This window comes from Heterodontus francisci, chromosome 6 (genome assembly GCF_036365525.1).
Source record: "Heterodontus francisci isolate sHetFra1 chromosome 6, sHetFra1.hap1, whole genome shotgun sequence".
NCBI classification, from domain to species: Eukaryota; Metazoa; Chordata; class Chondrichthyes; order Heterodontiformes; family Heterodontidae; genus Heterodontus; species Heterodontus francisci.
Window position 1 is genome coordinate 44,646,679 of NC_090376.1, and position 12,088 is coordinate 44,658,766.

At 45.4% G+C, this 12,088-nt stretch overlaps 1 protein-coding gene across 7 annotated transcripts in view; it reads left to right on the forward strand.

The window, feature by feature from the left end:
- lnx2a (ligand of numb-protein X 2a) overlaps positions 1–12,088 on the forward strand; it is a 227,763-nt gene that overhangs the window by 97,926 nt on the left and 117,749 nt on the right. Inside the window, exon 1 of one of the 7 annotated variants that reach the window (XM_068033566.1) lies at positions 7,699–8,852. The exons of the other annotated variants lie outside the window; for them this stretch is intronic. Coding sequence (XP_067889667.1) covers positions 8,794–8,852 — 59 coding nt within the window. The 5' untranslated portion in view covers positions 7,699–8,793. Of the gene's footprint in view, positions 1–7,698; positions 8,853–12,088 lie in introns of those variants that run through there. 7 annotated transcript variants of the gene reach the window in all.

Sequence of the window (12,088 nt, forward strand, 5' to 3'; positions counted from 1 at the left end):
GCAATGTAGGCTCACTAAAAGCTGAAACTGGAGATATTGTCATTGATAACGGGGAAATGGCAGACATGTTGAACAATTACTTTGCCTCAATACTTACAGTTGAAAAGGAGGATAACTTGCCAGAAGTCCCGAAAAAAAATTAATAGCCGATGGGGGACAGGGACTTAATATAATTAACGTAAGTAAATCATCAGTAACAAGGAAATTAATGGAAATAAAGAGTGAGAAATCCCCAGGACCTGACGGTTTCCATCCGAGGGTATTAAAGGAAGTAGGCGAGCACATTGTAGATGCCCTAACTATAGTCTTTCAAGAGTTCCCTAGATTCAGGAGTGGTCCCTCTGGATTGGAAAGTTGCACATGTCACTCCACTTTTTAAGAAGGGTGAAAGGGGGAACCAAGGAAATTACAGACCAGTTAGCCTGACATCTGTGGTGGCCAAGTTGCTGGAGTCTATAATCAAGGATAGGGTGACTGAACACAGAGAAAAATTTGTTAATCAGGGTCAGCCAGCATGGATTCATGATGGGAAGGTCGTGCCTGACAAATCTCATTGAATTTTTTGAAGAGGTGACTAAGGTAGTGGACAGGCGAGTGTCCATGGATGTTATTTATATGGACTTCCAGAAGGCATTTGGTAAAGTCCCACATAAGAGACTGTTAACTAAGGTAGGAGCTCATGGAGTTGAGGGCAAATTATTGACATGGTTAGGAAGTTGGTTGAGTGGTAGGCAACAGAGAGTGTGGATAATGGGTACTCAGATTGGCAGGATGTAACTAGTGGTGTCCTGCGGGGATGTGTGTTGGGGCCTCAATTATTCACGTCATTCATTAATGACTTGGATGATGGCATAGTCAGTCATATATCCAAATTTGCTGATGATACAAAGTTAGGCGGCATTGTAGACAGTCTAGATGATAGCATAAAATTGCAAAGAGATATTGACAGACTAGATGAGTGGGCAAAAGTGTGGCAGATGGATTTCAATGCGGGCAAGTGTGAGGTTATCCATTTTGGACCAAAAAAGGATAGAGCAGGGTACTTTCTAAATGGGAAGAGGTTAAGTACAGTGGATGTCCAAAGAGACTTGGGGGTTCAGGTGCCACAAGCAAGTGTAGAAAATAATCAAAAAGGCTAATGGAATGCTAGCCTTTATATCCAGAGGATTGGAATTTAAAGACAGAGGTTATGCTGCAGGTGTACAAAACCCTGGTTAGACCCCACTTGGAGTACTGTGAGCACTTCTGGGCACCACACCTTAGGAAAGATATATTGGACTCGGAGGGAGTGCAACGTAGGTTTACAAGAATGATACCTGGACTACAGGGGTTGTTACGAGGAGAGATTACACAAATTAGGCCTGTTTTCGCTAGAATTTAGAAGGTTAAGGGGTGATCTGACTGAAGTCTTCAAGATATTAACAGGAAAAGACAGGCTAGATAAAGATAAACTATTTCCACTGGTTGGAGATTCTGAAACTAGGGGGCATAATCTAAAAATTAGGACCAGAATGTTCAGGAGAGATGTTAGGAAGCACTTCTTCACGCAAAGGGTGGTAGAGGTTTGGAACTCGCTCCCACAAACAGCAGTTGAAGCTAGAACAGTTGTTAATTTTAAATCTGCGATAGATAGATTTTTGTTAAGCAAAGATATTAAGGGATATGGGCCAAAGGCAGGTATATGGAGTTAGGCCGCAGATCAGCCATGATCTCATTGAATGGCGGGACAAGCTCGAGGGGCTGAATGGCCTACTCCTGTTCATATCTTCCTATGTTCTTATGTTCCATGCATTAGCCCACTCGCTCAACTTGTCCAAATCACCCTGAAGCCTCTCTGCATCCGCCTCACAACTCACCCTCCCACCCAGTTTTGTGTCATCTGCAAATTTGGAGATATTACATTTAGTCCCCTCAGCTAAATCATTAATGTATGTTGTGAATAGCTGGGGTCCTAGTACCGATCCCTGCGGTACCCCACTAGTCACTGCCTGCCATTTGGAAAAAGACCCATTTATCCCTACTCTTTGTTTCCTGTCCGCCAACCAATTTTCTATCCATCGCAATACACTAACCCCAATCCCATGCACTTTAGCATGTAAAATTAATCTCTTATGTGGGACTTTATCGAAAGCCTTCTGAAAGTCCAAATAAACCACATCCACTGCCTCCCCCTCATCAACTCTACTAGTTACATCCTCGAAGAATTCTAGTAGATTTGTCCTGCATGATTTCCCTTTCGTAAATCCATGCTGACTCTGCCCGATTCTACCACTGTTATCCAAGTACTCTGCTATAAAATCTTTGATAATGGACTCTAGAATTTTCCCCACTACTGACGTCGGGCTGACTGGTCTATAATTCCCTGTTTTCTCTCTCTCTCTCTCCCTTTTTAAATAGTGGGGTTACATTAGCTACCCTCCAATTTGTAGGAACTGTTCCAGAGTCCATAGGATGATGGGTGAATGAGAAAGTCTGAGTTAGCATGCAGGCAAATAAGACGACGAGTTTGTGAACTGTCTGAGACAATATCCAGGAATGATTCGGAATCCGTGGCTAGGAAACTTGAATTTGTGGCGGTGGTCGACAACAATGGTTTTGGTCTTCCTGATGTTTAATTGGAGATTAAATTAGATCAAACATCTTGCAGATTATGTCTGGTTCTGATTTCCTCTTGACTTTGTTCAGCCTACATAATTGTCCAGATACAGTATATGCAACCTTTCCATGTAGTTGCTTACTTATTAAAAAAAAACGGCTGCAAGAAGGCGCCAAATGCAAATTTGTCTTTGAATTGTAAGTGGCATTTCGAAAATGATGTAAATAGAGAGAAAGCATGTTACACTTCAAATTTAAAATGAAAAAGTTGGTTTGTCTTAACGTTCCTTGATACATCCAGCATTTAACCAAATTTAGCTGCTTACTGTGTTGCAGATAGTTTTCATTCCATCTCTGATTTGTCAAGTCGAGCACCAGACTGAATAAAAAAACTTATAACTCAACAAACCAATGATTCCCGTTAACTTGAAATTGTAAATTACTTTATTTCCGTCATAATTTTTTCCCTCCTCTTCTCTCCAGAAAGTGTGGAGTCCTTGGTTACAGAAAATTCCATGGAGCTGAGTGATTCCAGTACCTCACTCAAGTAGGCATTGCAGAAGTATCAATCCTTGATGTTGCATATTGCCAACCTATTTAGTTGCATGGGCATCACAGTTAAAGCTTGAGCCCAATCCTGTCCTCATTCAATTTTCACGCACATTTTTTTTTCCTTTTCCTAAAGACTATTATTGTAGACTCACTGTCCTGCTAAAGTCAGCACAAACTGGAGTCAAACTTGGGAGAATCCTGATCTTTATGGCTCGGCTACACTCAATAAACTTGTTGAGCCAAAGGCAAGCTCTTCAAATTACTTTTTAACTTGCATTTTGCTGTTCTGTTCAAAATGTGTTTTGAGTTGCAGATTAAGAATCTGTAATTAATGGGAAATAAAGACTGAAGGAGTATTTTAAGAAAGATGAATAATACAAATGGGAATTTGATACAAAACTAACATACTTGTACAATGTAACATTAGGTTTCTTGTTGAATAGATCAAGGGAGTAATTGCAAGAGTGTACAGTGCTACCAGTAGCAAAATCAGAAATGTGTTTGTTGTGATGGAGTCTGGTCTACGAGACCAGTGGAGGAGCATGTGCAGACTGGTGTCTGAACAGATGAGTTGTTGAAATAAAAACAAGTGCTGGAAATACTCAGCAGGTCTGGCAGCATCTGTGGAGAGAGAAGCAGAGTTAACGTTTCAGGTCAGTGACCCATCTTCAGAACTGGCAGATATAAGAAATGTAAACGATTTTAAGCAAGTAAAGCAGGGGTGGGCAAGAGATAACAAAAGCGAAGGTGTTGATAGGACAAGGTCACAGAATAGCTGACCAGAAGGTCATGGAGCGAAGGCAAAGAATATGTTAATGGCGTGCTGAAAGATAAAGCATTAGTACAGGTAGGTTAGGACTGAAAACTGAACAACCACAAGCACAAACATGAAAAAAGTAGGCACAGTAGTAATAAACTGAACAAACTAAAATAAAATAAGCACAAAAAAGAAAAAATAACTAAAAATAAAAGTAAAATTGGGGGCTCGTCATGCTCTGAAATTATTGAACTCGATGTTCAGTCCGGCAGGCTGTAGCGTGCCTAATCGGTACATGAGATGCTGTTCCTCGAGCTTGCGTGGATGTTCACTGGAACACTGCAGCAATCCCAGGACAGAGATGTGAGCAGGGGAGTGTGTTGAAATGGCCAGCAACCGGAACTCAGGGTCATGCTTTTGGACTGAGCGGAGGTGTTCCGCAAAGCGGTCAACCAGTCTGCGTTTGGTCTCCCCAATGTAGAAGAGACCACATTGTGAGCAGCAAATACAGTATATGAAATTGAAAGAAGTACAACTAAATCACTGCTTTGCCTGAAAGGAGTGTTTGGGGCCTTGGATAGTGAGCAGAGAGGAGGTAAATGGGCAGCTATTACACCACCTGCGATTGCAGGGGAAGGTGCCGTGGGAAGGGGACGAGGCGGTGGGGGTAATGGAGGAGTGGATGAGGGTGTCGTGGAGGGAACGATCCCTTCAGAATGCTGATAAGGGAGGGGTAGATGCCTTTGGTAGTGGCATCACACTGGAGGTGGTGGAAATGGTGGAGGATGATCCTTTGGATATGGAGGCTGATGGGGTAGAAAATGAGGACAAGGGTAACCCTGTTGTGGTTCTGGGAGGGAGGGGAAGGAGTGAGGGTCGAGGTAATTTTATTTGATTTCCAGCATCTGCAGTATTTTGCTTTTATTTTAGATGGGTTGTTGAATTCTGTTAGTTGCACTGACTGGTTTCAAAGCTTGTTTTTGACACCCGCCTCCAGCATTCTCCCTCTACCTGGACCCCTCACCCTGGCCTCTTACCCGCTCTTGATCTCTTCATTGAAAACTGTCGGCGAGACATTGGTCGTCTCAATTTCTCTGCCCCCCTCACTCACTCTAACCTGTCCCCCTCTGAACTTGAGGCACTCCGTTCTCTCAGGTCTAACCCCGACATGGTCATCAAACCTGCAGACAAGGGTGGTGCTGTTGTTGTATGGCGTACCGACCTCTACCTTGCAGAAGCTCAACGCCAACTCACAGACACCTCTTCCTACCTCCCTCTGGACCATGACCCCACCACCGAACATCAAGCCACCGTCCAAAGGACTGTCACTGACCTCATCTCCTCTGGAGATCTTCCCTCTACAGCTTCCAACCTCATAGTCCCGCAACCCCGGACAGCCCGCTTCTACCTCCTTCCCAAAATCCACAAACAGGACTGTCCCGGCAGACCCATTGTGTCAGCCTGCTCCTGCCCAACTGAACTTATTTCTTCCTATCTAGACTCTCTCTTTTCTCCGCTGGTCCAGTCTCTTCCCACCTACATCCGTGACTCTTCTGACGCCCTACGTCATTTTGACAATTTCCAGTTTCCTGGTCCCAACCGCCTCCTCTTCACTATGGACGTCCAATCGCTCTACACCTCCATCCCCCACCAGGATGGTTTGAGGGCTCTCCGCTTCTTCCTGGAACAGAGGCCCAACCAGTCCCCATCCACCAACACCCTCCTCCGCCTGGCTGAACTTGTTCTCACATTGAACAACTTCTCCTTCAACTCCATGCATTTCCTTCAAGTAAAAGGTGTCGCTATGGGTACCCGCATGGGTCCTAGTTATGCCTGTCTTTTTGTGGGATATGTCGAGCATTCTTTGTTCCAGTCCTACTCAGGCCCCCTCCCCCAACTCTTTTTCCGGTACATTGATGACTGTATCGGTGCCGTTTCCTGCTCCCGCCCCGAACTAGAAAACTTTATCAACTTTGCTTCCAATTTCCACCCTTCTCTCACCTTTACATGGTCCATCTCTGACACTTCCCTTCCCTTCCTCGACTTCTCTGTCTCCATCTCTGGGGATAGGTTGTCTACCAATATCCATTATAAGCCCACTGACTCCCACAGCTACCTCGACTACACTTCTTCACACCCTACCTCCTGTAAGGACTCCATTCCATTCTCCCAGTTTCTCCGTCTCCGACGCATCTGCTCTGATGATGCTACCTTCCATGACGGTGCTTCTGATATGACCTCCTTTTTCCTCAACCGAGGATTTCCCCCCACTGTGGTTGACAGGGCCCTCAACCGTGTCCGACCCATTCCCCGCACCTCTACCCTCACCCCTTCCCCTCCCTCCCAGAACCGTGACAGGGTTCCCCTTGTCCTCACTTTTCATCCCACCAGCCTCCATATCCAAAGGATCATCCTCCGCCATTTTCGCCACCTCCAGCGTGATGCCACTACCAGTCGCATCTTCCCCTCCCTTCCCCTGTCAGCATTCCGAAGGGATCGTTCCCTCCGCGACACCCTGGTCCACTCCTCCATTACCCCCACTACCTCGTCCCCGTCCCAGGGCACCTTCCCTTGCAATCGCAGGAGGTGTAATACCTGCCCCTTTACCTCCTCTCTCCTCACTATCCCAGGCCCCAAACACTCCTTTCAGGTGAAGCAGCGATTTACTTGTACTTCTTTCAATGTAGTATACTGTATTCGCTGCTCACAGTGTGGTCTCCTCTACATTGGGGAGACCAAGCGCAGACTGGGTGACCGCTTTGCGGAACATCTCCGCTCAGTCCGCAAGCAGGACCCTGAGCTTCCGGTTGCTTGCCATTTCAACACTCCCCCCTGCTCTCATGCTCACATCTCTGTCCTGGGATTGCTGCAGTGTTCCAGTGAACATCAACGCAAGCTCGAGGAACAGCATCTCATCTACCGATTAGGCACACTACAGCCTGCCGGTCTGAACATTGAGTTCAATAATTTCAGAGCATGACAGCCCCCCACTTTACTTTCATTTTTAGTTATTTTTTCTTCCCTTTTTTTTGGCATTCCTTTTTACATTTTTTACAATCTTTTTTTGTATTTATTTCAGTTCATCTTAGTTTGTTCAGTTTGCTCACCCACTGTTTTTTTCAGGTTGTTTTTCTTCAGGTTTGCACTTGCTGATGTTCAATATTCAGTATATTCACACCTAATCTGTACTAATGCTTTGTCTTTCAACACACCATTAACATATTGTTTGCCTTTGCTCCATGACCTTTTGGTCAGCTATGTGGCCTGGTCCAATCTGCACCTTCTCCTTTGTTATCTCTTGCCCAACCCCCACCTCACTTGTTTATAATCTGTGACTTTTCTAATATTTGTCAGTTCCGAAGAAGGGTCACTGACCCGAAACGTTAACTCTGCTTCTCTTTCCACAGATGCTGCCAGACCTGCTGAGTGAATCCAGCATTTCTTGTTTTTGTTTTTGACAGTCCCTACCTTAAAAGTGAAACTAAGAACTTCAGGGTTCTGGGGAGACAGAACTAGTTCTGGTTGGAGCCAGATAAGGCAGAGTCCTTTAACCAGAGGCATGTGACTAGAGCCAACAAAGCTCATATTACAAGATTTGAGAGTTCAAGCAGGCTGCAGGAGATAAAATTGGTTGTCGGGGCTGTTACACAGTTGGCTCTCCCCTTGCGCTTCTGTCTTTTTTCCTGCCAACTGCTAAGTCTCTTCGACTCGCCACACTTTAGCCCCGCCTTTATGGCTGCCCGCCAGCTCTGGCGATCGCTGGCAACTGACTCCCACAACTTGTGATCAATGTCACAGGACTTCATGTTGCGTTTGCAGACGTCTTTAAAGCGGAGACATGGACGGCCGGTGGGCCTGATACCAGTGACGAGCTCGCTGTACAATGTGTCCTTGGGGATCCTGCCTTCTTCCATGCGGCTCACATGGCCAAGCCATCTCAAGCGCTGCTGGCTCAGTAGGGTGTATGCGCTGGGGATGTTGGCCGCCTCGAGGACTTCTGTGTTGAAGATACAGTCCTGCCACCTGATGCCAAGGATTCTCTGGAGGCAGCGAAGATGGAATGATTTGAGACGTCGCTCTTGGCTGACATACATTGTCCAGGCCTTGCTGCCGTAGAGCAAGGTACTGAGGACACAGGCTTGAAACACTTGTCAGTGCGCCATTTTCCCACACTCTCTTGGCCAGTCTGGACATAGCAGTGGAAGCCTTTCCCATGCGCTTGTTGATTTCTGCATCGAGAGACAGGTTACTGGTGATAGTTGAGCCTAGATAGGTGAACTCTTGAACCACTTCCAGAGCGTGGTCGCTGATATTGATGGATGAAGCATTTCTGACGTCCTGTCCCATGATGTTCGTTTTCTTGAGGCTGATGGTTAGGCCAAATTCGTTGCAGGCAGCCACAATCCTGTCGATGAGTCTCTGCAGACACTCTTCTGTGTGAGATGTTAATGCAGCATCGTCAGCAAAGAGGAGTTCCCTGATGAGGACTTTCTGTACTTTGGACTTCGCTCTTAGATGGGCAAGGTTGAACAACCTGCCACCTGATCTTGTGTGAGGAAAATTCCTCCTTAAGACTTGAACGCATGTGAGAGCAGCAGGGAGAAGATGATTCCAACTGTGTAGTTGCGAGATCACAGCCCTGTTTCACGCCACTCAGGATAGGAAAGGGGTCTGATGATGCGCCGCTATGCTGAATTGTGCCTTTCGTATTGTCATGGAATGAGGTGATTGGTACTTAGTAGCTTTGGTGGACATCCGATCTTTTTTAGTAGTCTGAAGAGACCACGTCTGCTGACGAGGTCAAAGGCTTTGGTGAGATCAATGAAAGCAACGTAGAGGGGCATCTTTGTTCGCGGCATTTCTCCTGTAGCTGGCGAAGGAAGAACAGCATGCCAATGGTGGATCTCTCTGCTCGAAAGCCACACTGTGCCTCAGGGTGGATACGCTTGTGAGTTATAAACTGTATATATTGACTGAGATTTGTTATTTCATGTTTAATTGATGTTGATTTTGGTTTGATTGTTGGACAAGATTTTACTTTTAAAGCTTTTACTCTTTTTTTTTTTTTTGTTTGTTTTTTATTGGGGCTGTTTGGTAAATTCTGTTCTTTTTGTTTGTTGTTGTGCACGGGGATCATAAGTGTTCACTGCCGATAATTTTCCAACAGTTCTGAGTCCATTGCTTAGTGGGGTTCCGATCCATCAGCAAAAGACAATGCGAGGACCTGTAGAAGTCATCTCTTTTTACTTCAATAATTTCTTCATTACTCATTATTAAACTCGGTACCAAGGTGTTCTGTATTACACTGATTGAAGATCACATCATCCACGATATATGCTTTTGTTCAAGGCTGATAACATTTATACAGGACAATTTCCATATTGAGGGGGAAACAAGAAAGTGAACCCAGTCTACTGGCCAGCATAGAGCATATGCCATCACTATACTGAATATTACTGTATTTATTGGGATGGGATTTGAGGGTTATCTTATGACAGGTTGGGTCTGCATTCATCAGAGTTTAGAAGGATGAGGTGATTTTTCTGAAATGTTTAAGATCCTGAGGGGACTTGACAGGGTGGATAGTGAAAGGATGTTTCCCCTTGTGGGAGAGACTAATACTAAGGGACATAATTTAAAAATATGGGTCTCTCATTTAAGACTGAGATAAGGAGAAACCTTTTCTCTGTGGGTTGTGAGCCTATGGAACACTCTTCCCCGGAGAGCAGTGGCGGCAGGGTCATTGAATGTTTTTAAGGCAGCGGTCGGCAGATTCTTAGAGTCATAGAGTTTTGCAGCACAGAAACGGGCCCTTTGGCCCAACGCGCCTGCGCCGACCATCAAGCACCCGTCCAAAACTAATCCCACTTCCCTGCACTTGGCTTGTAGCCTTGTATGTTTTGGCATTTCAAGTGCTTATCTAAATACTTCTTAAATGTCATGAGTGTTCCTGCCTCTACCACCCCTTCAGGCAGTGTGTTCCAGATTCCAGCCACCCTCTGGGTGAAAACATTTTTCCTCAACTCCCTTCTAAACCTCCTGCCCCTTACCTTAGATCTACGTGCCATAGTCATTGACCTCTCTGGTAAGGGAAAAAGTTTCTTCCTATCTATCCTATCAATGCCCCTCATAATTTTGTATACTTCAATCGGGTCCCTCCTCAGCCTTCTCCGCTCCAAGGAAAACAACGCCAGCCTGTCCAGTCTCTCTTCATAGCTGAAATGCTCCAGCCGAGGCATCATCCTGGTGAATCTCCTCTGCACCCTCTCCATTGTGTTCACATCCTTCCTATAGTGTGGTGACCAGAACTGTGCACAGTACTCCAGCTGCGGCCTAACCAGCATTTTATAAAGCTCCACCATAATCTCCCTGCTCTTATATTCTATGCCTCGGCTAATAAAGGCAAGTATCCCGTATGCCTTCCTAACCACGTTATCTATCTGTGCTGCAGCCTTCAGTGATCTATGGACAAGCACCCCAAGGTCCCTCTGTACTCCCTAGGGTCCTACCATCCACTGTATATTCTCTTGCCTTGTTAGTCCTCCCAAAGTGCATTACTTCGCACTTCTCAGGATTAAACTCCATGTGCCACAACTCCACCCGTCTTACCAGCCCATCTATATCATCCTGTAATCTAAGGCCTTCCTCCTCACTATTTACGACACCACCAATTTTCGTGTCATCTGCGAACTTACTGATCATACCCCCTATATTCACGTCTAAATCATTAATGTACACTACAAACAGTAAGGGTCCCAGCACCGATCCCTGTGGTACCCCACTGGTCACAGGCCTCCATTTGCAAAAACAACCCTTGACCATTACCCTCTGCCTCCTGCCACTAAGCCAATTTTGAATTCAATTTGCCAAATTACCCAGGATCCCATGGGCTCTTACTTTCTTGACCAATCTCCCATACGGGACCTTATCAAAAGCCTTACTGAAGTCCACGTAGACAACATCACTGCTTTACCCTCATCTTCACCTCTAGTCACCTCCTTGAAAAATTCAATCAAATTCGTTGGACACGATCTCCCCCTGACAAAGCCATGCTGACTATTCCTGATCAGTCCCTCCTGTCCAAGTGGAGATTAATCCTGTCTCTCAGAATCTTTTCCAATAATTTCCCTACCACTGACGTTCGACTCACAGGCCTATAATTACCTGGTTTATCCCTGCTACCCTTCTTGAATAATGTAACCACATTCGCTGTCCTCCAGTCCTCTGGTACCTCTCCTGTGGCCAGAGAGGATCTGAAAGTTTGTGTCAGAGCCCCCGCTATCTCCTCCCTTGCCTCACATAACAGCCTGGGATATATCTCATCTGGTCCTGGGGATTTATCCACCTTTAAGCCCGCTAATACTTCCTCCTTTTCCAATGCTAATTTGATCAAGTATATCACAGTCCCCCTCCCTGATCGCTACACCTACATCATCCCTCTCCATAGTGAACACAGATGAAAAGTAATCATTCAAAACCTCACCTATGTCCTCCGTCTCCACACACAGATTGCCTCTTAGATCCCTAATGGGCTCCACTTTTTCCCTGGTTATCCTCTTGACCCTAACATACTTATAAAATGCCTTGGGATTTTACTTTATCTTATCTGCCAGTGATTTTTCATGCCCCCTATTCGCTCTCCTAATTAAGTTTTTTAAGTACTCCCCTACACTTTCTATACTTCTCTCGGGCCTCCACTGTTTTCAGCACTCTGAATCTGCTATACGCCTCCCTTTTTTTCCTCATCCAATCCTCTATATCCCTTGACATCCAGGGCTCCCTGGACTTATTAGACCTACTCTTCAGCTTTTATGGGAACATACTGGACCTGAACCCTCGCAATTTCTTTTCTAAATGACTCCCACTGGTATGATGTAGACTTTCCTATAAGAAGCTGCTCCCAATTCACTTTAGCCAGATCCTGTTAGATCATATTGAAATCTGCCTTCCCCCAATTCAGTACTCTTATTTCCGGTCCCTCTATGTCCTTAACAACCTTAAATCTTGGAGTTATGGTCACTATCCTTGAAATGCGCCCCCACTGCCACTTCTACCACTTGTCAAGCTTCATTCCCTAGGAATAAGTCCAGTCCTGCTCCTCCTCTTGTAGGACTCTCTACGTACTGGCTCAAAAAACTCTCCTGAATTTACTTGAAGAATTCCGCCCCCTTTAAGCTTTTTGCA